The 27348-nt window shown below is 46.8% G+C and overlaps 1 protein-coding gene across 2 annotated transcripts; it reads left to right on the top strand.

Annotated features, from left to right (window-relative positions):
• The first annotated feature begins 947 nt into the window (after nt 1-947).
• LOC146254207 (rho guanine nucleotide exchange factor 18-like) lies at nt 948-19713 on the top strand. Of its 2 annotated transcripts, XM_084676179.1 has the most exons (23): nt 948-1120; nt 4322-4389; nt 4786-4831; nt 6139-6337; nt 7150-7253; nt 7706-7846; nt 8235-8485; nt 8835-8960; nt 9164-9281; nt 9475-9732; nt 9813-9889; nt 10302-10480; nt 10580-10653; nt 11560-11745; nt 12467-12607; nt 12743-12858; nt 13822-13890; nt 14008-14055; nt 14524-14805; nt 15246-15395; nt 15636-15972; nt 16189-16314; nt 16773-19713. In XM_084676179.1, the coding sequence occupies exons 4-23, from the start codon at nt 6222-6224 to the stop codon at nt 16949-16951; spliced, it is 3078 nt and encodes a 1025-aa protein (XP_084532305.1). In that variant the 5' UTR covers nt 948-1120; nt 4322-4389; nt 4786-4831; nt 6139-6221; the 3' UTR covers nt 16952-19713. The 2 variants fall into 2 exon arrangements, with proteins under 2 accessions (XP_084532305.1, XP_084532306.1); XM_084676180.1 differs by lacking the exon at nt 4786-4831.
• Nucleotides 19714-27348: the final 7635 nt, after the last annotated feature.

Raw genomic sequence — 27348 nt, 5'->3', positions numbered from 1 at the left:
CAATGTCCAAGAATTAGGAAATTACCTAGGGTTTGTATTCTCTTCTAGGGATGTGTTGCACTCCCATAGAGACATGGGGGGGGCATTGTTCTTCTGGTAAGAGTTTATGTCTACTGCAGGCTACAACTGTGTAACAGTTTCCTATCGTGCGGGCCAGAAGTAATTTTCCTATAAACCGCTGGTTATGGGATCATTAACTAACCTGTGTACGCTATTCAAGCCTTTATTAGACATTGACATGGGTTAGGGTTAGTGACATGTCTCTCGGTTCTAAAAGTGTGTTCTACACCTCAAAACAACTTGATAAATAGGTATAGCTCAGTGGTTTGAGCATTACCCTGCATTTCAAGATATCTCAGGTTCAAATGCTCCCTGAGTGTTGATTTGGCCCATGCATTTGGGTCTGCTTAGTGGATATTAATCACATTTAGTTTTTTCCTTCACAAGTATTGTGATTCAAACTGCAAGACAAAACACAAGATAATCTCAGAAGAAACATTGATCCTAACATCTGACCAAGAGAATATTATAGATGACTGTTTATGTTAGCTTGCTTATGAAACAAGTGCCACTGGTCTATTTCACACGCTGATTCTAACATTAACCAATGACAGCAATACAACACACGCACATACACACATATCTAGTCTGTAGTTTTCAATGTTAGTTATTCTGTATTATATGTGACAAAACACATATACCCGTAAATGTCTTACTAGGCTTACATTGCCCAGACTTTCTATATTAATAATTGTTTTAGTTAACTATTTATTTTCGTTCGTAGCACACATTGCGGTTCTTCACAACCTAGACATCAAACATAAAATATGATGTATGGTTCATCTGACCCACATATTTTTGTCATGAGGAAATTAGTGATTGGCCCTTTAATTTTGAACCCAACCCCGAAAGAATCAGCCTGGAATTAGCCTGTGGAATGCGTCGTTTGTATGCTACCGGTCGTTCCCACACAATGCCTGGAGAGTGCAGGACATAACCCTAACAGAGTAAGGTCGGAGTGGAAATAGCCTGGCTGTACATTTGACCATTGGACTGCAATGACTTCAGCGTTTCTCGAAGCCATTAGTATTCTCATCCAAATACTTGTATTCCTATAACGGTAAGCATTCTAAGGATTCAATAGGAAAACCGTTACCCCGTCGTTTCTCGCACTTGTTGCAGATCAGTCACGCTAAGCAAGTGCATCATTAGCCAACTAGTTAGCTAGAGAGCTAGCCAGTGTGGGGTTCCTCGTTTAAGGTCGCTTGTCCGTGTCCACTTGTAGCGCTACATTTGGTTGGATTAGTTTGATCCCGTGCCCCACCTATACTGTACCATCCTACTTGAAAATGACACTTTAAATGTATTAATGAACATCAGTGTGTAAACAAAGCCTGAATCCAAACATTACAAAAGTGGACATTTTATCTAAGTATAAATCTTTCCGGACATAGGCCTGATCACCTGACAAACAATTGTCCAGTTTTTCAAACGAGTTGACCTATCGTGGGTGCAGGCTAGTCTGATGTTAGCCTATGCTAATTGTTCACTGATTGAGTTTTCGAGGTTCGGTTACATATCCGAAGGATTGTATAATGTATGTTAATGTTTTTATGATATCTGTTACTTTGTTTATGCACAGTTGATCCAAAGTAATGTGGTTTACTTTCATTGATAAACCCGCTGGAAAATTAGCCAAGTGGATAACTTGCGGGCTCATCTTTACACGGGTGATTTCTGAAAAACAAAACAAGCTAGCTAGTTACTCTAACTTGCTATCTTAACTTACATTGGCTAACGTTAGCTTAGCCACTAAAGTAGCTAGGTGGCTAGAAAAACAATTATGTGCATTGTGTAAGCTACCTGGTTAGTATTTGGTTACCATACAACGTGATTTGTTTTTTTCTTTTTCATAATTTAGTATCTAGCTACTGTAGCCAAAACAATGCTCCGATTCTAGACTTCACTACCGTTTTAGCAACAGGTGGTGACGTAGTAGTGTTATAGTATGTCAGATTTTAATAATGTAAAAAGCTAATCTAACAACCTGAATTATGTCAGTCTATTTTAGGGAGTGGAAAATGTTGGTAAACGTAAACCCAATGCAATTTCATTACTTTTTATATATAAAACTAGTTATTTTCCACGTTAGGGTTCGCTACTTTCGTTGGGTGTTCAGTGTCAGTCAACATACAGCCGGCACGCAGTATGCAGTTAGCTAGTAACTTTAGGCCAAAGTGGTCAACACCATCTCAAATCCCAACCCTACTTTACTGTGTTCCGATATTGCTGGGTCACATGGTGCTAATTGTGCTTGGCAGGTCTGCCAGGGCATATCTGGCCACTTCAGCGTCTCCGAGCATCACTGTTAGGTCTCAGCTTGTTCACGCACCACTGCCTCCCTGCAGGGCTGGTTATGAGCCCACTATCCCTTAAACCAGGGTTCTTCAATCCTGATCCTCGAAGGCCGCTGTCCTGCATGTTTTAGATGTTTCCCTGCTCCAGAACACCTGTTGAAAATGAATGGGTTGTTACATGGGCGTAGGTTTAGAGGGGGACGCTAGGTACTAGTCCCCACCAATATTTTAAGATGACAAAATTGTCTCCACCAATATTTTAACGAACTCCTTTGTGTTTGGATCTATTCCGATTTTTTTGTTTTGCACAATATATTTGCTAAACTCATTTGTGTTATTGTTTGTCGCCCAGAAAAGTGAAAAATACATTTCCAAGTTAACCAATGCAATCCAGATGATGTCATTTAATTGTCTGAAGTGGCAGTCAGAAACACTGTGAATCTTGACTTACAGACAGAGAGCTGTCAGTAGTCTGACACGGTAAACTACTAAATACTCCAGGAAATAATAAAGCCTCATATTAGTATTTCGTTTGGTCTCAGCATTGATATTTTTGACCCTTTTATGCTTTGTAGATAGGAAAATGTCACCCAAAAGGAAGAGATGTATCAGATGTTTTTTCACCACCCAGAGAGTAAGTAGCTATCAAGAAGGTTGTTGTTAGTTAGCAATAGGAAAACTACCCACACAGTCCAAACCTGCTAGGCTTACATCGCCACCCATTCTCTATGGAAACACAGTTTTGAAAGGTGTTAGTGTAGTAGAGCATGTAACTTTTGCTTGTATTAAATCTATCCCTAGCGTGTGCAATCTTTCGACCAGTGTGTTAGCAGCAGCGGGTCTTGTTGAAGCCAGAAGGATAAAGCTAATCTACCCACATAATGGGACCGTGCTAGTTTAGCATAGTACCAGAAGGCTAGCAATTCAAAAGTGATATTAACTGTTAATAAGTAGGTCTATATGATCCTTTGGATAGTAATATGGCTATCCCTGTAATCTCGACTAATGTCAGCAGTCAACTAAGCATGGTTTGTGTCTGTATTAAATTGATGAATTAATGTGCAGGAAAAGGCATCGGGAGTTCAGGTGAGAAGCTGAATTGTCCATTTTTGTAAAGATTGTCCCAACCAAAGCTGAGACCAAACATACGCCCTTGGGTTGTTATCAAGCTGTGTGGAAGCCGGCTAGTGACATTCATTTGAATCAGGTGTGCTGGAGCAGGGAAACTTCTAAAACAACCAGGGCAGCAGACCTCGAGGACCAGGATTGGAGAACCCTGCCTTAAACCTTCAAACCCTAACCCTTTCAAACTCTACCCTATACCCTTTCAACCCCTAACCGAACCCTGTCAAACTCTACCCTATACCCTTTCAAGAAAACATCGCCTGGGTATTATTTTAACATGAGTCACAAAGAAATTGTAAGTCCCTCACCATGGTGGCAAAAATCTGAAACATTGGATTATGAACTAAGGTAGAAGCTACTGCAAGAGGTAAAATGGTATGTGAGAAGCACAGCGGGAGCAGGACACAGAGAACATGGCCTGTTTCATGAACATCAACACAACAAACACACTTAGACACACATGCGTGCCCATCAATAAAACAATTATGCTTCGTGCCAGATCACACACACATATTGTTACTTGCCACTCAGAGAGAGGTGTGTGGCCTGGTCGGTATTGACAAGCCCCCCAGATTCAGACAGACTGAATCAGAGCAACACTAATAGCAGCATTAGTCCAGGTTGTTTGTCTGCTCCCCACCCCCTTCTAATGACTCTGTTGTTCTCCTAGCCTGGCCTGCATGGATGCACATGTGCACAGGCTCTTCCAACTGGCTTGTTTTTCTTCTTTATGTATAGGAGGTCTCAGCCTCTTTGGTTCTGTGTGTGTGTGTGTGTGTTATGTAATGAGCATATAACCTATGCAGCAGAGAGAGACCTGTGTCTTGTCTGTGTTTCAGACTGTGCTGTGAACGTCCACAAGAGCTGCAAGACCCTGCTGGCAGAGTGCAGCAACAGCAGGAGCAAGGTAAACAGCCCTGCCTACAGCAGGAGCAAGGTAAACAGCCCTGCCTACAGCAGGAGCAAGGTAAACAGCCCTGCCTACAGCAGGAGCAAGGTGAACAGCCCTGCTTACAGCAGGAGCAAGGTAAACAGCCCTGCCTACAGCAGGAGCAAGGTAAACAGTCCTGCTTACAGCAGGAGCAAGGTAAACAAGCCTGCTTGCAGCAGGAGCAAGGTAAACATTCCTGCTTAAAGCAGGAGCAAGGTAAACAGCCCTGCTTACAGCAGGAGCAAGGTAAACAGGCCTGCCTAACCAGTTTCTTGGGCCGCAGCTCATGAGGGAGTTTCTGGAGCAAGTTTTTAGTAGACTTTTAATCATAAGCGCATTATAATTTTCTAAATGTTTTGTTTCTCCTTTCAGAAAGATTTTCTTCATAGGACCCCATCCTCAGCTTCACCTAACTTAGGTGAGGCTGAGCACACACACACAGGTACATGTGTGCACACATGGACTTCCTCACATAAGCAGTGTGTGTGTGAGTGCCTGTGTGTCTCACTCCATTTCCCTTAGTGTCAAATTAAAGTAGTCTCCACCCTGCAGCCCAAAGGGGCAGTAGTCTCTGGACTCCAGGTTAGTGAAATGCCCCAGTCACCTTAGCCCCACCTAGTTAAGCCCACCTTAATCAGCGTCTTGAGGTGGGGAATGAGATCAGTGGTCAGCACGTCTCTGGAGGTGATCATTAGTTTAGAACTTGCACACTGGCGTTCCCCTGGAAACCTGGTGTTTAGTCTGCTGTTCTCTTTTCTCCTAGAAGGTTCTAGAATGATCGTCTGTTGGCCTTGATTACTTGACAGATGAGTTAGCTAGTGATTTGAAGCTTAATTCTTCATACTCAGTTAAATGCCAGTAAAAACAGCCCAACAGATATAATATGTACAGAACAGATGATGTAAACCCAACAACCTTTACAGTTAGAATTTGTTTTATTTTCTTATGAAACACGGCTAGCTGAATGTAAACACAGCACCTAGAGCTACTGCTTCTGAGACATGGCTAGCTGGCCAGCAAAGGCTAAACAGATCCTGTCGACACCTGCTGAACTACTGTGGCTGGACTCCTGGGGCCCCCTCTTCTCCTCCTCTCCCCACTCCTCCTTTCCTCCTCTCCTTATCTCCCACTCTTCTCCTTCCCGTTTCCTTCTGCCCTCCCCTCATGTCCTGTTGTCCTCCTGTCTGCACTTCTAGAAACCTGTAGGGATGCTCTGATGGACATCCGGGGCCTCCTCTCTGTCTCTTTCTTTTCCTCCTCTCCCTGTTCCTCTCTTTCCCTCCCATCCTCAGTTCTCTGACCAATAATCAACCTGTTGCTACTGTGCCAACTGCTTGAGGGAGGAGGCTTGGGATGAGGGATGGACTAAGAGGGGGGGAGCCTCTGTGGGAGCTTCCAGAAGAAGTGGCTGGATGGTATATAAACCGGCAGCCGCCCTTCAGTCGGTTAGTTTCCTTCTTCCATGGAGCATGGAGTTAGCAGTTAGCACGGGTGCTCACAAGGGGAAAGGGGGCAGGGGAGCTCGCTACAGGGGTTTCCAGCCTCCCTCCTCCTCCTCCTGGGGAGTGTCTGGGCGTGTAGGCGTGCGTTTTCTGATGCACCGCGATCTTCTCACCTGTCGCTTACTAGGATTGCTGCCTCGGTCTTGGCTGCAGCACTGCTACAGACGGGGCTCTGACCCACACTCATCCTCTTCCTGCTCATTCCTGTCTCGTCTCCCCTCAGCCCTAAGGAACCGGCACCAGCGGCCCCCGCCCAGCCTCGCCGCCCCTCCCCAGGAGCCTGATGGCTGGCAGTGTGCCCCAGGCATGACCCTCACGCCGCCAGCTCCCAGCGCTCATTCTGCCGGTCTCACCAACTCCAGCAGCGACGCTCAGGCCTTCCCCGGCCTCAGCTTCAGGCCCAGCTACACCCACAGCTCAGGGTCAGTACCTGCCGTACCCTTTCTCTCTCTCTCTCTCCCCCTGCCCTCCTCCCTCTCTCTCCAGGGTTCCCTTCCTTGTTCATTGCCTCTCCTCCCTGTGTCCCTGCCTCCTTCTTGCCCAGCCTCTGTGCCTTTCTTTTCCTCCCTCTCTCTCACCCTTGCTGTCTCTGTGAATGTGTGTGTTAGCATGCATGCTTGTATGTTAGAACATGTGTGACCAGGCCGTTCTAGTTTTCTAATTCAATGGGTGTTTGGATCCCTATAGTGTGGCGTGGGTTAGAGTCAGTGTGGTGTGGGTTAGAGTCAGTGTGGTGAGGGTTTGGGATCAGACATCCTCACAGTTCTCTGAAGCTCTCCAGTGTCTCTGCTTTCTGCTTCTTGTCATGAAAGTCTCAGCGTGGTGGATGCTGTCCTAGTTACCTCAACAGATGTGGATGTATTTACCGTCACAACTATTCCCGGCTCCTCATCCCTGCTGATGCACATCTACTACTGTGGATGGACCAGTTATTTATAGCCGACTTGACAGCTTTTTCATGTCTTTGAATTCCGTCTAGCTAATCTGTTCTCTTGGGCTGTCTCACTGCTGTCACATCATTCTGTTGAAAAGGTAGAACGAGAGAGGTACTGTAGAGAAAGAGGAAGAAGTAGTGAGAGGTAGAATGAGAGTGTGAGGTAGAGAGAGACAGTCATTGAGGAAGCTGGGATAGGAGGGAGGCTCATCTGGCAGTGCCATGTCTGCCTAACCTTGTCTATCCCTAAACCAGTGCCATCATGTATGCCAGTTTAGACCTGTGGTTCTCTGCTTTCAGATCCCTGCCTGGGGATATGGATGAGACTGACGCCTTCCGCCTCAAACGCAGCGACGACGCCGTCTCCCTCGCCCCCTCCACCACAGACTCCACCATCGTAGAGGGTGAGTGCCTCCTCACATGGTCACACACTCCTGGAAAACATGAGTGTCTACCATGGGGAGTGCTTATACATGTAGACTGTAGTTGTACCTGTGACTGGTTTAATCTGGCTTTAGTAAGCCACACTGGAGACAGTTATGCCCAATAGACACTGTGGTAGTTTACTTCTCCTAAGGAGACAGGCTTATTTTACCCGTGCTAGGAGACAGGCTTTAGGGTTGGACTGTTGTACACAGTGCATGTGCAAAGGGAGTGGGGTGTTATGACTTTACTCTCCTGGTCTCATTGAGTAGGAGTGTGTGGGAGAGAGGCGGCGGCAATAGACTGAGCAGTTTTGTGTTGTCTCCCTGGCTAACACATCAGTAGGGTTAATACTTAGTCCAATCAGACACCATTTACCTCTACTTGGTTTGACCCTGGTCACCTGGTGATGACCTGCGTGCGGTTGCCTTAGATGCGTACTTCTCGGCCGTGCGTGCAGACCTGGAGACTGATGCTCAGGACCTGGGGGAGGAGTCCTGGAGCCAGGTGGTGGACCAGACCTTTGTTAAGAAGCATTCCAAGGAGATGGTGAAGAGACAGGACGTCATCTATGGTCAGTTACTGTCTGGTAGACTCACCTGGTTCAAAACGGGACTTTATATTTGTTGTTAATTTGCAATAACTGTGTACTATGTTTTTAGTTCTGTAGAATACATAATTACTGTGGGCTATAATAGCTAAAACTTCTATCATGAAAAAAGATTTGAGCAAAGCCTGACTGTCTTTGTTTTGTGTTTTTGTGTGTATATTTTTGTGTCCATGCGTGTGTCCCTGCATGTGTGTGTTTGCGTGTGTGTTTCCCTCCGTGTGTGTGTGTGTGTGCTGTGTGTGCTGTGTGTGTGCTGTGTGTGTGTGTGTCCCTCCGTGTGTGTGTTTGCGTGTGTGTGTCCCTCCGTGTGTGTGTGTGTGTCCCTCCGTGTGTGTGCTGTGTGTGAGAACAGAGCTGATGCAGACGGAGATGCATCACGTGCGTACTCTAAAGATCATGCAGTGTGTGTATGTGAGGGAGTTAAGGGACAGCCTGCAGATGGAGGAGCGCCGGCTGGACTGTCTGTTCCCCCGCCTGGAGAACCTTCTAGAACTCCACACACACTTCCTGTCCCGCCTCAGAGAACGCCGGCGGAACTCCTTGGAGCCTGGCAGCGACAGGAACTACTGCATCCAGAGGCTGTCTGACGTCCTGGTCTCTCAGGTAGGACACACACTATGCACGCTTACACACACACGTCCTGGTCTGACAGGTAGGACAGGACACCCTGCACGCTTACACACACATGTCCTGGTCTGACAGGTAGGACAGGACACACACACACCCTACATTCATACACAGACACATAAATTCTTATTTTATATACATATTTTGTATTTAAGACTTAAGATCTGTATATATTTGTTTGCACCTTCCTGCCACAGTAAATTCCGTGTTTGTGTAAACCTACATGGCGATTAAAACCAAATTCTGATTCTGAAACATTCATAACTTGCTACTCCCTAATTTCTGGCTGTGATGTGTCCTGTAACCCTAACCCTGTCCTGGTCAGTTCTCGGGTGAGGTCGGGATCCGGATGAAGGAGAGCTATGGAGACTTCTGCAGCCACCACACAGAGGCGGTCAGCTACTACAAAGAACAGCTGCAGAACAACAAGAAGTTCCAGACCCTTGTGCGGGTAAGACAAGCCAGAACATTCCAGAACCTTCTCACCAGGTTGCACATCCTTGTTCCTGGAGAGATACTGTCCTGTAAGTCATAATTGACTAGTTCAAGTTAGACCCAGATAGTGTTAACTGTGCAGAGACAGGGTGGGGATGTTGTGTGGTCTCACACTTAATGAGTGGATGATTATACCTCACTTTTGTTTTCTCCTCCCAGAAAATCAACAACTTGTCTATTGTACGGAGGTTAGGGGTGACTGAGTGCATTCTGCTAGTCACCCAGCGCATCACCAAGTACCCTGTCCTGGTGGAACGCATCCTGCACAACACTGAGGGTAGGGAGGTCTAACCTTAACCCTGAACTCTAGCTCACTAACCTTAACCCTTAGCTCACTAACCTTAACCATAGCTCTCTGTCTGGAACCCTAGCTCACTACACTTAACCCTATCTCACGACCCTTAGTCCTAGCTCAGTAACCCTAACCTATAGACTTAATTTTTAAGTCATGGAACATGTGGTGTGTCCAGAGGGTACGGAGGAGCATGAGGAGCTGGCGCGGGCGCTGGCTATGATCAAGGGCGTCATCGTCCAGGTGGATGCGATGGTCAGCCTCCATGAGAAGACCATGCGCCTCCGTGACATAGCCAACAAGATGGAGCCTAAGTCCCTGGGCAAGATCAAAGATGGCCGCGTGTTCAGGAGGGAAGACCTGCTGGCTCAGGGACGTCGCAAACTTCTGCATGAGGGCACCGTCACCTGGAAGGCTGCTTCCGGCAGACTCAAAGGTCTGTTTGTGACTGTCTGGGACGTGTGTGTTTACCTCTGAGAGGGCTGGCAGCACTGTGCTAACACTGGTCTTCTCCAGACATGGTGGCTGTGCTGCTGTCAGACGTTCTGCTGCTGCTACAGGACAAGGACCAAAGATTCGTCTTCTCGACTGTGGTGAGTCCCCACACACCCTCATCCACCAGACAGGTTAGACAGTACCTTACTTGGTTAGGGTTAGTACCCTACCCGAGTGTACTTACTCAATACCCTACCAGGCCCTTGTGTACTAGCTCAGTACCCTACCAGGCCCTAGTGTACTAGCTCAGTACCCTACCAGGCCCTTGTGTACTAGCTCAGTACCCCACCAGGCCCTAGTGTACTAGTCAGTACCCTACCAGGCCCTTGTGTACTAGCTCAGTACCCTACCAGGCCCTAGTGTACTAGCTCAGTACCCTACCAGGCCCTTGTGTACTAGCTCAGTACCCCACCAGGCCCTAGTGTACTAGCTCAGTACCCTACCAGGCCCTTGTGTACTAGCTCAGTACCCTACCAGGCCCTAGTGTACTAGCTCCAGTGTTATCCCCAGGACAACAAGCCGTCGGTAATCTCGCTGCAGAAGCTAATTGTCAGGGAGGTGGCCCATGAGGAGAAGGCCATGTTCCTCATCTGCGCCTCGTCCAATGAACCAGAGATGTATGAGATCCACACTGCCTCCAAGGAAGAGCGCAACGCATGGATGACCCACATCCGGCAGGCTGTGGAGAGGTACACAGGGAGGGAAGGACAGTGTGTGTGTGAGTCTACAGGTGCATATGTGCAAACACATTCATCCCGTCACACGCACACCCCCCTCTCTCTCTCCAGCTGCCCCCCTTCAGAGGAGAGACTCTTTAGCGAGGAAGAGGAGGCCAGAGCTGCCAGGTTCAAAGACTTCCAAGGTAAACAACATCTACACACCACTCTCAACCTTATTTATACCATGGACCGGTTTCATATTGCCCCTAACTTGTAAAAAAGCAGATGCTCAGGTACTAAACAGTATTCAATTCTGATTAGATACTCATTGACAACGGTATTGATACCAAAAGTGCCGTCTTTGCCTCTTCCAGTTGACACACAACGACACACACAGCCCCGCTGCAGAGAGGGATGCACAGCCTATGGTGTCAGATTTATGTCAAAAGTTGCAAAAGCATAGATTCTTTCACATGCGCAGATATTAACTTTTCACTTGTACAATATAAGTAGTTGCTCACAAATTCAACAACCGAGATTTGTAGCTGCGAGCGAGCGCCTGGTATGCTCTCATACGTTAAATAAGCTCACACAGTGAAATTCTGCTTACGTGCAGTGGGGTTCTACTATGGATTGGATTTTTGCTGGCACAGTGAATTTCTGCTCGCGGGAGTCAAAATGGCTTTTGACAATTTTGGGGCAAAAATATACGGATGCACTGACCCTCTTATGATTGGTGGCTTTCAACTCAATCACACCCACAGGGACATCCCTGTACCTTGATTGGCAGGTTCCATTACAGGAAGCATGGAGTGATAATATAGGCCACTACACCAGTCAGTGGATGGAAAAATGGCAGTGACACCTGAAGATTTACATGTAGGCCTAAGTGATATTGATAGATTGGGGCCTCGTCTAACAAGCCAACAATTTATTCCGAAATGTATTCTAATCTTAACTCTGAAAACTCAGAACATAAACTAAACTAAGTTTAACGTTTATTAGCTAATGTGTAGTATCACTCCGTTCTTCTTACCTAAAAATATCTCCTTTTCTTCATCTGTCCATCCCTCTCCCCATCCATGTCTCTGTCCTCCCCTCCTTCCCAGAGCGTCTCAGCCAGAAAGACCTTGAGATAGCACAGGGCCTGAGGGAGAAGCTGCAGCTGTTTGCAGATATGGTGGAGTGTGTGTCATCTCTGGAGGACCCGGGGTCTCGCTCCCGGCTGCTGCTCCGAGGAGACGCCTCCGACCTCCAGCAGGGGGAGCAACTTCTGCAGGGCGCCATCCATGAAGGTAGGGGGGCGCACTCTAGGGGTGGATAAATCATCCTCAAAAACAATAATACATTGATGAGACTTATTCTCCTTTCTATTTATCATTTTCCGTGGTTGACGCATGTTTCCGGCCCCTCCCTCCCATTCTATGCCCTGGCCAGTATGTCGGCCTATTATTTGCAATTAAGTTGTCGCTGTTTGCAAGTCATATAATTGAATAGCTATTAGATGGAACCCGAGACAAAGCATGGTACCTTTCTGTTCCAACTTCAGTCAGAATTGTTCCTCATTCACCTCACAATAAAACATTGATGCTAACCCTAAGCAACTGAATTTTTCAGACAGTAATATAACAACGCTTCCGGGAACGAGACGCACATCGACAGCTTTCATGTCAACATTGTGAAAAACCTGAGTGACGAGTTAGGATGTGTTTTATTATTATGATTATTATTATTATTATAATACACATCCTAACATCCTTATATTATTATAATAATACATAGAAATGTGGGAACGGTAGTGTGCATTGCTAATAGCAAGCACACCTAATTTACATTTATTCATTAATCATTATGTTATAATATTATATCATTTATAATTACTACTAGGCATGCACACACCTATCTCATATGAAGGTAGACAAATGGGACACACATTTCACCTGTGTGTGTTTATATACAGATATATTCACCTACATAAGCTACCACCCACTTAATTTGTCTCCTTCTCCAATCCAGTGGAGATGCTACAGAAGCTGCTGCTGTCAGGGGGGAGGGAGGCAGCCGTGTGGCCCAGCGAGGGCCCAGGTTCCGGGGCTCTGCCCAGGAGAGCAGACACCTTCGGAGGTTACGACAGCACGCCCGCCCTCCTCAGCAAGAGTGAGTCCTCCACCGGCCCAGCAACCCTGTCTGGTCTTGTGTTGTCACTGATAAGTAGCGCAGCATACCGTATGATTCCATAGTGGGAAAATGCTGAAGGTTGTTTTCTAAGTCCATGCTATGTGTGTGTGTCAGACGGAAGTGTGAAGAAGAAATGTTCAGGAGAGGTGCGGTGCAGAGAGCGGAGCCAGAGGGCCAGCTCTGACCCACAGCTGAAGGATGTCTGTGCTGACCAGACCCTGGAGAAGACGGTAACTCACACCATACACACACCTACTCCCCCTTCCAAACACACACACCTACCTACCCCACTTACACACCTACCTACCACACACACACCTACCCCCCCACACACAACCCTACCCTATCCCTCCACACACACACACCTGCCCCTTCCACATACGCACCTCCCCCCACACACACATCAAGCACACTCCCCACACACACCTACATTACCAAAAGAGTAATGAGTCGTGAGGTCACACAAAAAATCCTGCTCTATTTCAGACACACACAGAAAGACCCCTGACTCATAACCCTAACTCATGTCTAGACCTTTAGATCCATCCTATGTCCGTATGGAACGGTAGAGCAGTTCTCTGGTAGAGCTTGGTTGGGTGAGAGATTCCACCAACAGATCACACCTTAAAATGCAGTTATATGCACTAGCGTTTCCCACAGCCTCTTGAGATGTAGTGTTACTTATTTTACTGTTATTGACTCTTTGTATTTTGTTTTTACGTTGTATTTTATGGTGTCTTTTTTGTGCTTTGGTTCGGCACCTCGGTCAGCCTTGCTGTGTTAGTGTGTTTTAAAAATACAATTTACTTACTTACTTGCCTAACCCAAGCCATCAGGTCCTACCTAATCCTAGCCATCAGGTCCTACCTAACCCTAGCCATCACGTCCCACCTAACCCTAACAATCAGGTCAGAATTAAAGATATGGTTAAAATAATTTAAAGAGTCTTTGTCATAGACCTTTTTAATTTTTACATTAATTTTCATTTTTACACTAGACATTTATATTGGTACAAAATATCGGTTATTGGTCTACTTGATCTGTAATTATCGGTATTTGCCCAGAAAACGCATATCTGTCGACCCCTAACCCTGACCATCCTACAGAGGAGCGCCTGGACCCCCTAACCTAACCAAACCACTGCTGCTGGGACCTGATACGTCAGCCTGACCCTTGACCTTGTATTTCCACAGGATGACGAGCCATCCTCTTCACCTCCCAGCTGGAGCCCCATCTGGTTCAGCAGCTTCCCTGAGGCAGAGGTAGGGGTGCTGTGACCTCCAACCCTCAGATCAGTCTAACACACACACATATGATGATGTCTGTCTTACCTGTTTGTAAAATCTGGTATGTCTCTGTCCCCCCCCCCCCCCCTGAAGTTTTTTGACAGAGTACGGATGCTATCTCAGAAACTCTATAGTCTGCAGGTAAGATCTCTCACACAGCAGGGTTAGGGTTAGGAACTACACTGTCCACTCAACTCTTACTTTCCCATGTCTCTCTGTGTGTTTGTCTCTCTCTTTTTCTCAAGCCATCACATTTTTTATCAAGTAGTTCATGTAGTAAAAAGCTGGATAGCTGGTCTGGCCAGCCTAATCTGTTGCAAGCTGCAAGGCATGGGTATATGCATGGATATGTGCATGGGTATATGCATGGATATGTGCATGGGTGTATGCATGGATATGGGTATGGGAATGTGGGTATGTACAGGTATGGGTATATTTACTGATGACTGGAGTTGTGACTAAAATGCCTGGTGATTGTGCTGCAAAACTGTTTCCCCACATGGAAAAATACAGGATCTACCTTTCACACTCTCTCTCTCTCTCTCTCTCTCTCTCTCTCTCTCTCTCTCTCTCTCACTCCACCTCACGCCCCCCCCCCCCCCCCCCCAGGCCATCGTCTGTCAGCAGGACAGCCACATTGAGCTACAGCGCGCCTCCCTCACCGAGCGGGCCTCTTTTCCGGGCCGTCACCGTGGCAATGTGCTGCTAGAGCAGGAGAAAGCTCGGGCGCTGGCGCTGCAGAAAGAGGAGCTGGCCAGCTTCCACAAGCTGCAGGCCCAGCAGCGCCAGGAGCAGGCTCGCTGGCAGAGAGAGAGAGAGAAGCACCGGCTGCAGGCCGACACTGCAGAGACATGCCTCCGGCAGAGACAGGACGAGTGCCGCAGGATGGAGGTGAGGGTGAGGGTGAGGGGTGAGGGTGTGAGGGGTGAGGGTGTGAGGGGTGAGGGTGAGGTGTGAGGGTTAGGGCACCTTTGTCATCATCATTACCAACACTCAAACATCACAACCACCATCATTGCCATCACCACCACCATGTCATCACGATCACCGTCATCACCGTCACTGTCGTCATTAGATTAGATTTAACTTTGTCTATAAACGGCACAAGCACAGTACAATGAAATGCAGTTTGCATCTAACCAGAAGTGGAAAAAATTGAAACGATCACCATCACTGTCATCAGTCAGTTAGTCAGACATGTAATCAGCCATTACATAGCACTCTCATCATCATCAATGATGAGAATTTTTTTTTATAGTACTGTTGTGGTTGTTTGATATAGTTATGGTACTGGCTAGCTATAGCTGCTGTCACGTGTGTGTGTGCTACAGGAGCGACTGGCTGAGGAGAGAGAGGAGCTGGAGAGACAGAGAGTGACCTACCAGCAGGATCTGGAGAGGCTGAGGGAGTCCACCCGGGCGGTGGAGAGAGAGAAGGAGAAGCTGGAGCATCAGAGGAAGATCAAGAGGAAGACTATTGAGGTAGATGATGATGACCTCTTCCACTCATCATCACTCTAGATATAATGGCAGAAGGCGGAATGGGTTTGGGTTACGTTACTGAGTTCCTACGCTGCTCTGTTGACCTGCTCTTTTCTTCCTTGGCCTACCTGGGCATATCCTAGCCTACAACATAGGGTTAAGCCTAGCCTACTCCCTACTTCTCACCGTGTCTCACAGTGCCCTTTAAATATAAGTCAAAATTGTATTCTCCCCCACCAGGTGGCGCCTCTCTCTGGCAGCCTGAACGGTGACCTCCTGCTGGGACTGGGGGCCAGTCCTGGTGGGGGGGTGCTGGTGTCTGATCTGCCCCTACCCCAGAAGCCCCACATCCAGCGTTCCAGCCTATCAGCGTCCCCGGCCGACTACCCCGAGGCGCTGCGGCGCGAGAGCACCCCCCTGGCGGTGAAGACGGAGGTGCCGCTGCACCTGGTCAGCACCACCAACCAGCAGCACAAACAGCTGGGCGTGCAACAGCAGATCCCCACCAAGCTGGCCCTCATCCGGGGGAAGGACAAGCCCAGCAAGGGCAAGGCCTCACACCGCACAGACAGCACTGGTGAGACTTATCACAGCTGCATACACACTCTCTTCTGCTGTCACACACACTTCATCTCACACACTTCAGACAGTACCGGACTGGCCTGTGTGTTTTATCAGCAGCACAAACACACACACTTCCTCATGCATACACTCTTTATCATTCTTTCTCTTTTTCTTCTCTTTCTCTCTCCTCTTTGTCTCTCCCGTCTTTCCGTCTCTATCTGACTCTCAGCCTCAGTGGATATGAAGCAGATTCTGCCCCTGAAGCTGTCCTCCAGAGAAGACTCTCCTCACCAGAGAACCCGGCGCTCCGTCAGTCCCAGCCAGCAGCTCCCCCTCGCCCACTCCTTCCACATGGGTGAGGCATCATACACACTCGTGCACACACACTCATCCCTGCCACACGCACACACACACACTCACTCACCCCTTTACCACTCCTCATCCCTTCACAGGGTTAATAGCCCAAATACACACTCACACTCTCCTCCAACACACATTATGGTGCAAAGCCAGCCTCTACTCCTTCCCTCTCCCTTGTTTAATCTCTTAAGCCCTGCCATACATCACTGTAATGTATACCCTTGCTGGCTCTGCTGTTTCATCATGGGCTTGAATGCCATAACAAGATGACTTAGCAACGCAGATTGTGTTATTTCTTGTTTGTTTACTTGCTTAAACTTATCTGCGAGAAGTTTATTTTAATCTGACTAGGCTGCTCTTTTCCTTTAAGTGGAGCAGTGAGCTTTATCTCATATTCCTCCATAACCTGGCCAACTGATTGATGGGCTGACTGAGTGAATGTGTCTTCCCCAGATCTTGTCAGTCCTCCAGACAGTGGACCAGATCCCCAGCCCCCCGACTCCTGCCAGCCTGCCAGCCTCCTTAAACCCCCTATGCAGCTCACCCCCCAGCCCCCCTCCCTGAGCACCAGCCTACCCTCCCCCTACAAGATCACAGAGGACCTGGGCAAGGAAGACGTCATCTTCTTCTGAAGACCCGATAAGAAGCTGGAACACTGGCCACGTTCATGATTATCCTCCAAATTATGTAATTTCCTTTCCTTTAAAGACTTGGTCTCAGAGGAATCTATTTTTTCCTGGGAAACAAAAAAAGTTCAATGAAGTTTCTTCTTTTGTTTTAATTGAAGTAAACTAGTTTATATGGATACATGAGAGACAACTGACCTTGGGTTAGGGTTAGTAACCCTAACGGTTAACCATGGAAGGTTGCTGTCTCATTACTCGTGAAGTGAAAATCCCCCAAAGACTTAAATCCTGTGAGAGGAGTTAAAGACCTGATGGGACCTGGTCAGTCATGACCATCGTCATGTGAATAAGGACCAATGGGAGTTAGGGTTAGGGGAGTTTATAGTTTCACTGCTGGAACTTTGAGACTGCAGAACGCGACAGAATAACCACAGGAAGTTATTAGCTCAGGACTTCCTGATAGCGTGTGTGTGTGTGTGAGATGCAGTCTACACACTCCATTACAGGCAAACCTACATACTCAAATTGATGTTTTTCGGGGGGAGTTGACTTGTAGATAACTTCTCTGTGATGGATAATTTAAATGTATGGTTTTGTGTGTTCTTAATAATGTAATTATTACACAAGACACAGAAGTGAAGCAAGTTTTTTACCAAATTTTAATTTTTTATTCGCACCAACATTTGATTGAGAAATGTGGTTATGTGTGGTATTCACCACCATTTCCTCAAAAACTTTTATTTTCAATAGAGAAGATCTGACCTTAAGTCACACATGGAAGCATGAGAAGAGACCTGAGGAATCCAGTATGTTACAAAAAGAAGACAAACATTTATTAGTGACACCATGTGACATAAGTGATTGGCGAGCCCAGAACAAACGTGGGTCCTCCTGCCCTTCCTCCAGGGCAGGCTGCCCTTCCTCCAGGGGCTGCCTGCCCTTCCTCCAGGGGCAGCCTGCCCTTCCTCCAGGGGCAGCCTGCCCTTCCTCCAGGGGCTGCCTGCCCTTCCTCCAGGGGCAGCCTGCCCTTCCTCCAGGGGCAGCCTGCCCTTCCTCCAGGGGCAGCCTGCCCTTCCTCCAGGGGCAGCAATGAACAGTGATGAGCCACATCCAGGCCATGAACAGTGATGAGCCACATAAAGGCGACCGGGTTGTTTAAATTTGATAAACTGTGTGTCTGACGGGATTTCAGTTTGTGACTCAAAGCTTTGACTGATCCTCAGTAATGTCAGGTGTTGTGTGTCAGCCCCTGGCATGTTGTTAGTATGTCTTAATGGTGACATATTGGCCCATAGCATGTCCTTAGCATTTCTTAATGGCGAGGTGTTGGTACATGGTTTGGGTGGGTTAGGCTTAACCCTAAGTGTGTTGTTAGCATGTCTTAATGCTAAGGATTTGTCTCCTTGCTTAGCAGACAGCTGTCAGGAAGGAAAAATATGTGTACATGTCATACAAAGCCCTTCCCTCAAAGTTAAAAGATATGTAAATATGGCTTGTATAGGTACACACACCTTCGGGTTTCTGCCTGTCAAAGGACTGTTCCTTTCCACATTTTGGATTTTTGTCCAAATATACATTTGGTATGTAAGCTTTTTATCACTGGTTGGTGTGAGCAAACACATTTCTTGTTGACATAATGTTTATGTATATATTGTATGTATGTGATGTCAGTACGCGCCAACAGTTGCACACGTATGTAAGTACAATGGATCTGATTTATATAGTCAATGTAAGTCAGACAATACAGAATGTGTGCCTAGTCTATATGTCCAAACACATTTGGATAAAAATGATTTCAGATTTTAGGTACAAAATATTTAATTTCTTAATCTGTGTTTTTGTAAATCATGATGATGATGGCAAGGTGCACTTTTATTTTGGGATCTGTGCTCCTATGATTTGTGTGTTTGTGTGTTTGTGTGCGTGCGTGTTTGTGTGCGTGTGTGCGTGCGTGCGTGCGTGCGTGCGTGCGTGTGTGTGTGTGTGTGTGCGTGCGTGTGTGCGTGCGTGCGTGCGTGTTTGTGTGTTTGTGTGTTTGCGTGTGTGTGTGCGTGCGTGCGTGCGTGTGTGCGTGCGTGCGTGTGTGTGTGTGTGCGTGCGTGCGTGTGTTTGTGTGTTTGTGTGTTTGTGTGTGTGCGTGCGTGCGTGCGTGTCATCAGCAGTATGTAGCAGCACTTACTCCTCCAGCTAGTTTGTTTTATCTGGGTTAGGTTGATCAACCAAAGAGGCAATTGGAGTACATTAGTGATAATATCAATACATTCATTTCAACAACAGTTTTATATATGAGGAGGCTGATGGTACAAATTGTCTTAAATATCCTTGTGCTCTACTGAAGTGCTGTCTTTGTTAATGTCTTGCTCAAACATGAGAGATGTGTTTGTGCGTTTGCAGAAGATTGCAGGTTTCAAGTTGAAGGTTGTTTGTTACTGTTGTGTTACTATTGTGTTAATGTGTAGTTGTATGAACATACTCCTTCACTCTGTCATCTATGAAGAAGCAACATTTTGTGTTTACATTGCCAATTCCACTTGTCACTTTGGATAGAGAAGTATACTTGAAGGGGAATATGCATGTTTCACAATGCAAAAACTGTTTTCTGTCTTATATCCAGCTTTCTAATGAAGTTAATAGCAGAGCAAGGATGATTTTGTACCATTGTGTTTTTTTCACCACCAGAACCAGGAACCTGTGGACATTTGCTGACTTAGATACATCTGATCTTTAGTAATGAAATGTCTTAATTAAATAAAATGTCATCAAATGTTTTCTTTGTAATGGATACATTTTGTCTCAGGTGGTGCATTTCTTGGCAAGACACTAAAGTCCTGCCCCGAAATGCAAACCCTGCCCTGAAATGCAACCCCCCCCCCCCCGAAAAAGCAATTTCTGTTTCTAATCTAAAAAGTTTTAGAACATTTTTGGGGGAAAGGTTGAAAAAGACACATACCGGGTTTCAAAACGTAGTTTTTTTTGGGGGGTCCTGTCATTCGGCAACCATAAGTGGGAATGTGGGCCATCAGAATGATCCAAAATGTCTCTAAGCCTAACCCTTTTTTTTCACCTGATATAATGTGTACCCCCTCCCCTAACATGCAAAGGGTCTGTCCTGTCATAGTGTGCATTTTCTGTGTTTGTCACAATGAACAACCTGAGATACTATGGATATATCAGCTCTTTTCTAGCAAAAGTTACAGAGGGGATACAGATTATATCAGGCCGTTTTTTGTAAACAAAGGTAAACGGACCACAAAAACTGGAAAGAAATGATCCCAGCATCAAAAGATTCTTACTGCATGTTGAGGGGACTGGTATGAGTAACCAGACCAAGTTTGGTGCATGTGGGACCTTCCTAGTCAGAGGTATGTGGTGAATAAAGGTGTAAGAAAAAAAAGTATAATTAAAAAACTGCATGTAGAGGGGACTCTAAGGAGTAAACCAGACCAGATTTTGTGCATGTGGGACCTTCCTAGTTAGAGAGCTAGAGTTATGGGGTGGACCATGGTGGAAGAAGAAAAAATAGTTTTCTTATTTGGAGTCCTCACAGAGCTAGTACCACAGAAGTCATCATATCTGACAAGTAGCAGCCGTCAGAATATGTGACCCCACTGTAACTGCCTAATAAAGGAGTTAAACTTCAAAATATGGTTTGGGGTAGTTTTGTCATCCCTTCACACTAATCTGGACACTTTTTCTTATTTGGAGTCCTCACAGAGCCAGTACCACAGAAATCACGATATCTGATGAGCTTCACAGGGGCCTCACCCCATTTTTTGGGGGGGGTGGCCCTGGGCCTCTGCATTGTTTTGGGGGGCAGCCCAGGGCCTCTCCTCATTTCTGGGGATTGGCCCTGACACTTTTGGTGCCAGTCACCAATTGCTATTTCTATCAGACAAACAGATCATTACTTAAAATCATGCTGGTACCCCTATTCGTGGCTACTATTCCTACATTTGGTTTCTTTCAATCAAGCGGGAGTCAAAAACTCCCCTTTCTTCAACATGGTACAATCCAAAAAAAACCTTTATTCTCCATGGTAGAGTCCTAAAGTCTCTTTTTCTTTCTCTCTCTTTCTCTAACCCTCAGGTGCCTGGTCCTGCCCGACACTGACATGTCCTCTGGACTGACATGTAAGGGGACCCATTTTATTTCACAGGGGCCCCTCCCCATTTTTTGGGTGGCGCTGGACCTTTCCGCATTGTGTTGGGGGGACAGCCCAGGGCCTCTCCTCATTTCGGGGGAGTGGCCCTGACACCTTTGGTGCCAGTCAACCAATTGCCGTGTCTATCAGACGAGCATATCGATTTAATCTTCACTAATACTCAGGCCGATACCCCTCTTCGGGGCTACCATTCCTACCTTTGGTTTCTCAATCATTTTGAGTTCCCATGATCCTTTGGGGTTGACTGTTTGGTGGACTTGATTAGGCTCAATGGGGTTTTTGATACCCGCTGCCGCTTGCCGCTCTCACCGTTGAAAGGTTTGCTACCTCAGTTGATGGGGTCTCCCTGAAACATGTCAAGGCCTCATCCGGATCCCTTGGCAGACTCCTGACGTAGGGGCTCCAGAACGGGTTTTCCATGGCTTTGGTGAGTATGTTTTCACGAGGTATAGTTATCGTCGGTAGAAGATTGGTGGGTCCAGTGGTTTAGCACAATGGGACATATTCCCCGGACTCACCCGCCGACAAACCTAGGCCCTAGCCGCTGGTAGAAGCTTGTAGGGAGTTCTTACCTCCCTTCCGCCAGACCTCTCCTTAGCCCCCGCTGGACAAGCTGTGACAGGGGCAGCTTGTCTGGGTGTGTGGGAGACTTTGATCCACTTTGGGCAGGCTGTTATCTCAAGCAGTCTGTCTGAGCAAGTGGTTCTTCAGGCCCTCTCCGGGCAGGCTGTGGTAACCTTGCGGTGTTAACAAGCAGTCTGTTTGGGTGGGCGGTAAGTATGCGGCCCTCCTGGGTCCCATTTGGGACAGCACGCAGGATGTGGTGGTCCAGGGCTCAGGACCTTGATCGTAGCCCAGTCTTTTACGGGGGGTAGCCCCACTCATGCACCACTGAACTACACCTTTGACTGATCCTGATCATCACCCTTTAGCCCAAGGGGTGTGATCAAACCCATACCCCAGGATACGCTTTTGCCTCCCTGGTTCCTGGCGCTTGTCGGCTTCCTTATGAGAAATGTCTTCTCTTGGACATTCTCCTGCACATTTTGTGCCTCTTACTGGGTATCCATTCTACCCCAACATTTTCCATGTGGCGAGAGCAGTGGGCAGGATCCAAGGTAAGAATTGCACAATTTAGCTTATTAGCTTAGCACTGATCGTTAAAACATTTTTGAAAGAAAAATCTATAAATAAATGTTTTTTTGGGGGGGAAAAACATTTTACATTTTACATTCCAAAACAATTCCACAATAACCTTGGCCTCTCAAAGGTAAGAATTACAAAATGTTCCTTGTTAGCTTATTAGCTTAGCACTGATCGGTAAACAAACTTTTTTTTTTTTTGTATTATTCCACATTACCCAGACCAGTGGGTCTCAACCCTCCAACACACCTGATTCAAATGAATGGTCGTTAACAGGCTTCTGCATAACGACCCATTCATTAGAATCAGGTGTGTTGGAGCAGGGAAACATCTAAAACATGCTGGACAGCGGATCCTTGAGGTTCAGGGTTGAGAACCACTGCCTTAGACTCTCCAATTCATCCTAAAAATAGGCTCGCCTCTCCCTCCCCTCATAATGCACAATCAACATTTCTAAAAAAGATATACAAAAAATAAAGTTCAATTTGACACCCCCCCCCCCCCCCGACGCATGCACACACATCTAGTGGCCCTCATCTCCTATTACACCAACACCCCACCCATATCTAGCTTCCATTTATTACACCTTATTCCCCACTTATCCCTACCCTCTAGTTGAACTCACCAACTCCTTTTCGATTCCCCTCCATTCCCAGTAACCCCATCTTTGACCCCACCCTTATCTCCTCGGTCACCAATCTCTCAGCCCTGTAAAGATATTATTCCTCCTGATGTCTCACCATTTTCTTAGGGTTAGGGTTAGCCCTAACCCTATTCAATACCCTCATTCTTGAATCGCACCAATCTCCTCTCACATAATTACACTGATCTTCAACATTGTCTTACCCTCATATCAAACACCTGCAGCACCAACCCACAACTTTTCTCAATCACCTAGTTACCTACAATTATGGACAGGATTCCTACCTTACTTGACCTGGTTTCTCTTGTTACGTCCACCCTGGCAGTTCATTACCAACCCCGGCAGTTCACTCCCAATTTGAGCCTCTGGGTTAGGGTCAGCCCCAACACCAAAATGTAACCTTGTTGGAGCTTTGGAACTGTACTACACCCTGTTGTGACCAGAACCCTACCCGACCCTCTGAGTCTAACCCTAACCATTTGGGAACTATGCCTAAACCTAAAACTGGATGCACAGCATCCTCCTCCACTCCATTTTAACAAGCTCTAATTGATTGTCTCTGCCCACCCTCCCCGTGCCTGAAATTCTAAAGGACCTTTATTTTAAAAGGCTTTCCCCTCCTGCCACTGGTCACCCTCACCCATGGCCTTTCATTTGTTGAACCCTTGTAGGGCCCTCCCACCCCCAGTGGTCATCATCCTACCGTGATTTCACTTTATTGGCACTTTTATTTTTGAAAATTCTACCATTTCTCTCTGGTTACCCACACACTCACATTCTAATAGGACCCTCATTGGACCTCTCTGCTACCATCATGACTTTCCCTCTCGGGCACAATTTGAAGGGACTCTTATTTTGAAGGACTTTCCTTTCACCCTTCACTGTCATTCATGGTCTTCCTACAATAAGGCCCTTGTAAGATCTTTCTTAACCCTGATTGTCCTCTTCCTAAAGGGACTTATTTTGAAAAGCTTTTTGGCTTTCCGCCACCGAGTACCTTTGACCTTGTACTCTCATTCAATAAAATCCATGGCGGGCCCTCCTACTCGCTCATCAGCCTTCTCACCCTTTTCAGGACTTATTTTGAAAACCCCATCCTTTACTCCAACAGCCCCTATCCCCCCTACCACCTGGGACCTCACCAAACAACCCCGCCCATTATCTTTATCTGTGGAGGCGGTCATGAAACTGATGTCATGTACACCCAACCAATCAAGGTTGTCCTCCCCGATTGCTGGACCCCTGGGGGATAAACCCATCAAATTGGGAGACTTGCTGTCTAACCCTCAAGAAGTTTTGGACCGTATCTTGAGTTCCGCATTTCCCAGTATCCCATTTTCGCAACGTGTCCCCTTGACGCCGTCACTGGGACTTGATTCAACCCTGGTGGCCCTGCCTAAGGAGAGGGGTGTCTAGTGAATTACAATAAGGCTGAAAACACCCAATGACCCTGGGTTTACTACTGATGCGTTTCCACAATTCAGGACCCTTTAGTACATGTTTGATATTCTCCTTTACTTGGACTGGACTTCAACCTGACCAACATGTATCTTTATGATTATGACCTGGCAGTTGCTAAGCTTCAAGTCTGTAGACAACAATATTTCAACCCAGGTGGTGTTAATACTGATTGATACCCAGGGGACCAGTGTCCTTTTCTCCTAGTAGTGTTGCTTCAAACTTAACTATACATTGACAGAGGGATATTGTATTCTACTACCCAAGCGGTTGTTTCTCTAAACATCTCCAGACTACAATATACCTACCCTGGGGTTTGTTATTCTGAGACCCCCAATGGACCATTGATTCAGGCTTAAAGTCTCCGGACACCAGCTGTTACAACCTGGATGGTGTTTGTTGTTGGTTTGAGATCTTCAAGAAGGGGACGTGGAACCTTTAACCCTCGGTCGCTAGTTTGGACTTTATAATTTCAAGCAAATCTCCCTGACCTCTCAGTCTTAGTCTCCGGACACCAGTTATCGCTCAACCCCTGGAGGGTGGCGATACTCAGACTGACATCTATTATAGATGAAGACCAATGGTCTTAGACCTTTAACCACCAGCGCTCAATTGGATCGATTCTGGCCAAAACCTTTTATATAACCTCAGTCTCGGAAATTCCAGACACCGATAATATCAACCCTGGTGGTTATGATACTGTTAGACTGATTACCAGTTCTCTATACTTATTGTTGAAGACGGGCTGAGAGATTTAAAAGTGCTTTTGTGGGGTCTCACCTTAACTGTGGTCCCGCAGGGTGTTTCCTCATTGATGCTACCACACCTAACCTGCCTGGGCTTTGGTGTCTACTCACCCCTACAGCTCCTTCTAATTCCAACCTTAGATTTGCCTTGATTCTCTTATCAGAAAGAAGAACTGAAGATTGTCCGTCTCACAATTTCCTCCTTCTGCTGTCTTCCTTTACCCCAAAAAAACCCTATCCTCGCCTTGGGGACCCTTGATGGCAGCTGCGTCCTTCCGGGAAATGAAGCTTGGCGCATGTTGGGATAGGCAAGACCGACCCCTGCTTTCGGGCATACTCTAATGTTTCATGACTTACTCCCCCCACTAAGAATGATCTACTTTTCCTCTTCCTATGTCGGGCTGTCATCTTGGTTTCAGTTAGATCAGCGCTCCCGTCTATCAAAGCTGTCAAGTCTTCCTCGTTGCTGTCAGCCTATCACAATGATCCCATGCCTTTGATTACGATTCTCTCCCGGTTTAGTTTGTCCATGCTATTAGGTGCGCGACCCTGCACCTCCCCACCTTAACCCTTGTCTCTGTTCTTTGACTCCTTGGCTGGGTTTTCGGCTGCAGCCACCGCCACCAGTGTCTGGATTCCGTGGGGGATTCTTCTTTGGATGTTGGGCAGGCGCCCTTTGATCACTAATTCCCCATGGGGTCTAAGCTCAACACTGTAGTACATTTATAATTCTGTAATAAGCATCACTTTAATCATCCCAGGGCTCTCCTGATTGAAATGGGTACGGTCCAGTTCCCCAATTTCACCTTGCCAGGATAACACCGCAGCCACCCATCAATCCTCTGGGAGGAAGCTTGTGATTCTCAACCTAAAACAATAAATATCCTCCCATCCCATCCTTTTGGACCACCCTTTGGGATGGGAGGTAGACTTACTCAGCCCTGTGGGCAACAGTGTCCTTTGCCCTGTGGGTGTCTGCTCTGTAGTTATTTCTCTCCCTTCCACTTCTTGACTCCTCCTTGTCATCTCTCCTGTCTATACATCCTTGAGCCTCGACCTATACCCTTAACCTAAACTCAGGACCAACACCTAAATGTAACCTTGTTGGAATTTCGGACCTGTACTAGACCCTGTTGTAACCAGAACCCGACCCTCTGACTCTAACCCTAATACAGGGCGTATCCTAAAGGATCCGGTTCTGACCTTCTTGCTACCTACAGCACCTCCTCCACTCCAATGTGACTTATTTTGGCTAACCCTCATCTCTGTCCACCTCCTCCTGTGCCTGCAATTCTAAAGGACCTTCATTTGGAAAGGCTTTACGCTCATCTGCCACTAGTCATCCTCACCCATGGCCTTCCCCCACCCCCGGTGGTCATCATCCTACCATACTTTCACTTCATTGGCACTTTTATTTTGAAAATCCTAACGCCCATCTTTGGTTACCCCCAAACTCTCATTCTAATAGGACCGTCATCGGACCTCTCTGCTACCATCATGACTTTCCCTCTCGGGCACAATTTGAAGGGACTCTTATTTTGAAGGAAATCTTTCACCCACCACTGGTCAATCATGGTCTTCCTACAATAACACCCTTGTAAGATCTTTCCTTACCCTCCGATTGCCCTCTTCCTAAATGGACTTATTTTGACAAGCCTTTTGGCTTTCTGCCACTGAATACCTTTGACCTTATACTTCCATCCAATAAACCCATGGTGGGTTCCCTTACTAATCACTCATCATCAGAGGACTTTTTTTGAAACCCTGTCTATTACTCCAACAACCCCCACCACCACCTTGGACCTCACCAAACAAGCCTCTCATTCTCTCCCTCCATTATCTTTGAGGGCCACCTCCACATGTGGAGTCAGCAATCAACGTTGTCCTCCTCGATTGCTGGACCCATATGGGCTAAAGACATCAAATTGGGAGACTTGCCGTCCATGCCTGTTCCCGAGGGGGACCTTCGTATGACCCACTTGCATACCAGCGGTCACAGCACAGGCATTATCCTTATGTACAAATTACCTATATTCTGAACCACAATCAACACGTTCTTAAATCCACCAACAGGGGCAGCAATTGCGACCTTAGTATGGTAGTTATGGCAGCTGTTCGAAATGTTAGTTTTTGCTTCCCCCCCCCCCCCCCGTCTTGCATGTGGTAGATGTTTTCCTACTCACACATACCTGATTCAAATGAAGGGTGATTATCAAGCTTCTGCAGAGCTAGAAAACTACCAATTCATAAA

This window comes from Hypomesus nipponensis, chromosome 16 (genome assembly GCF_054491055.1).
Source record: "Hypomesus nipponensis isolate SF chromosome 16, ASM5449105v1, whole genome shotgun sequence".
Taxonomy (NCBI): domain Eukaryota; kingdom Metazoa; phylum Chordata; class Actinopteri; order Osmeriformes; family Osmeridae; genus Hypomesus; species Hypomesus nipponensis.
Note: the sequence above shows the minus strand (reverse complement) of the source record. Positions and strands in the feature narration are given on the sequence as shown.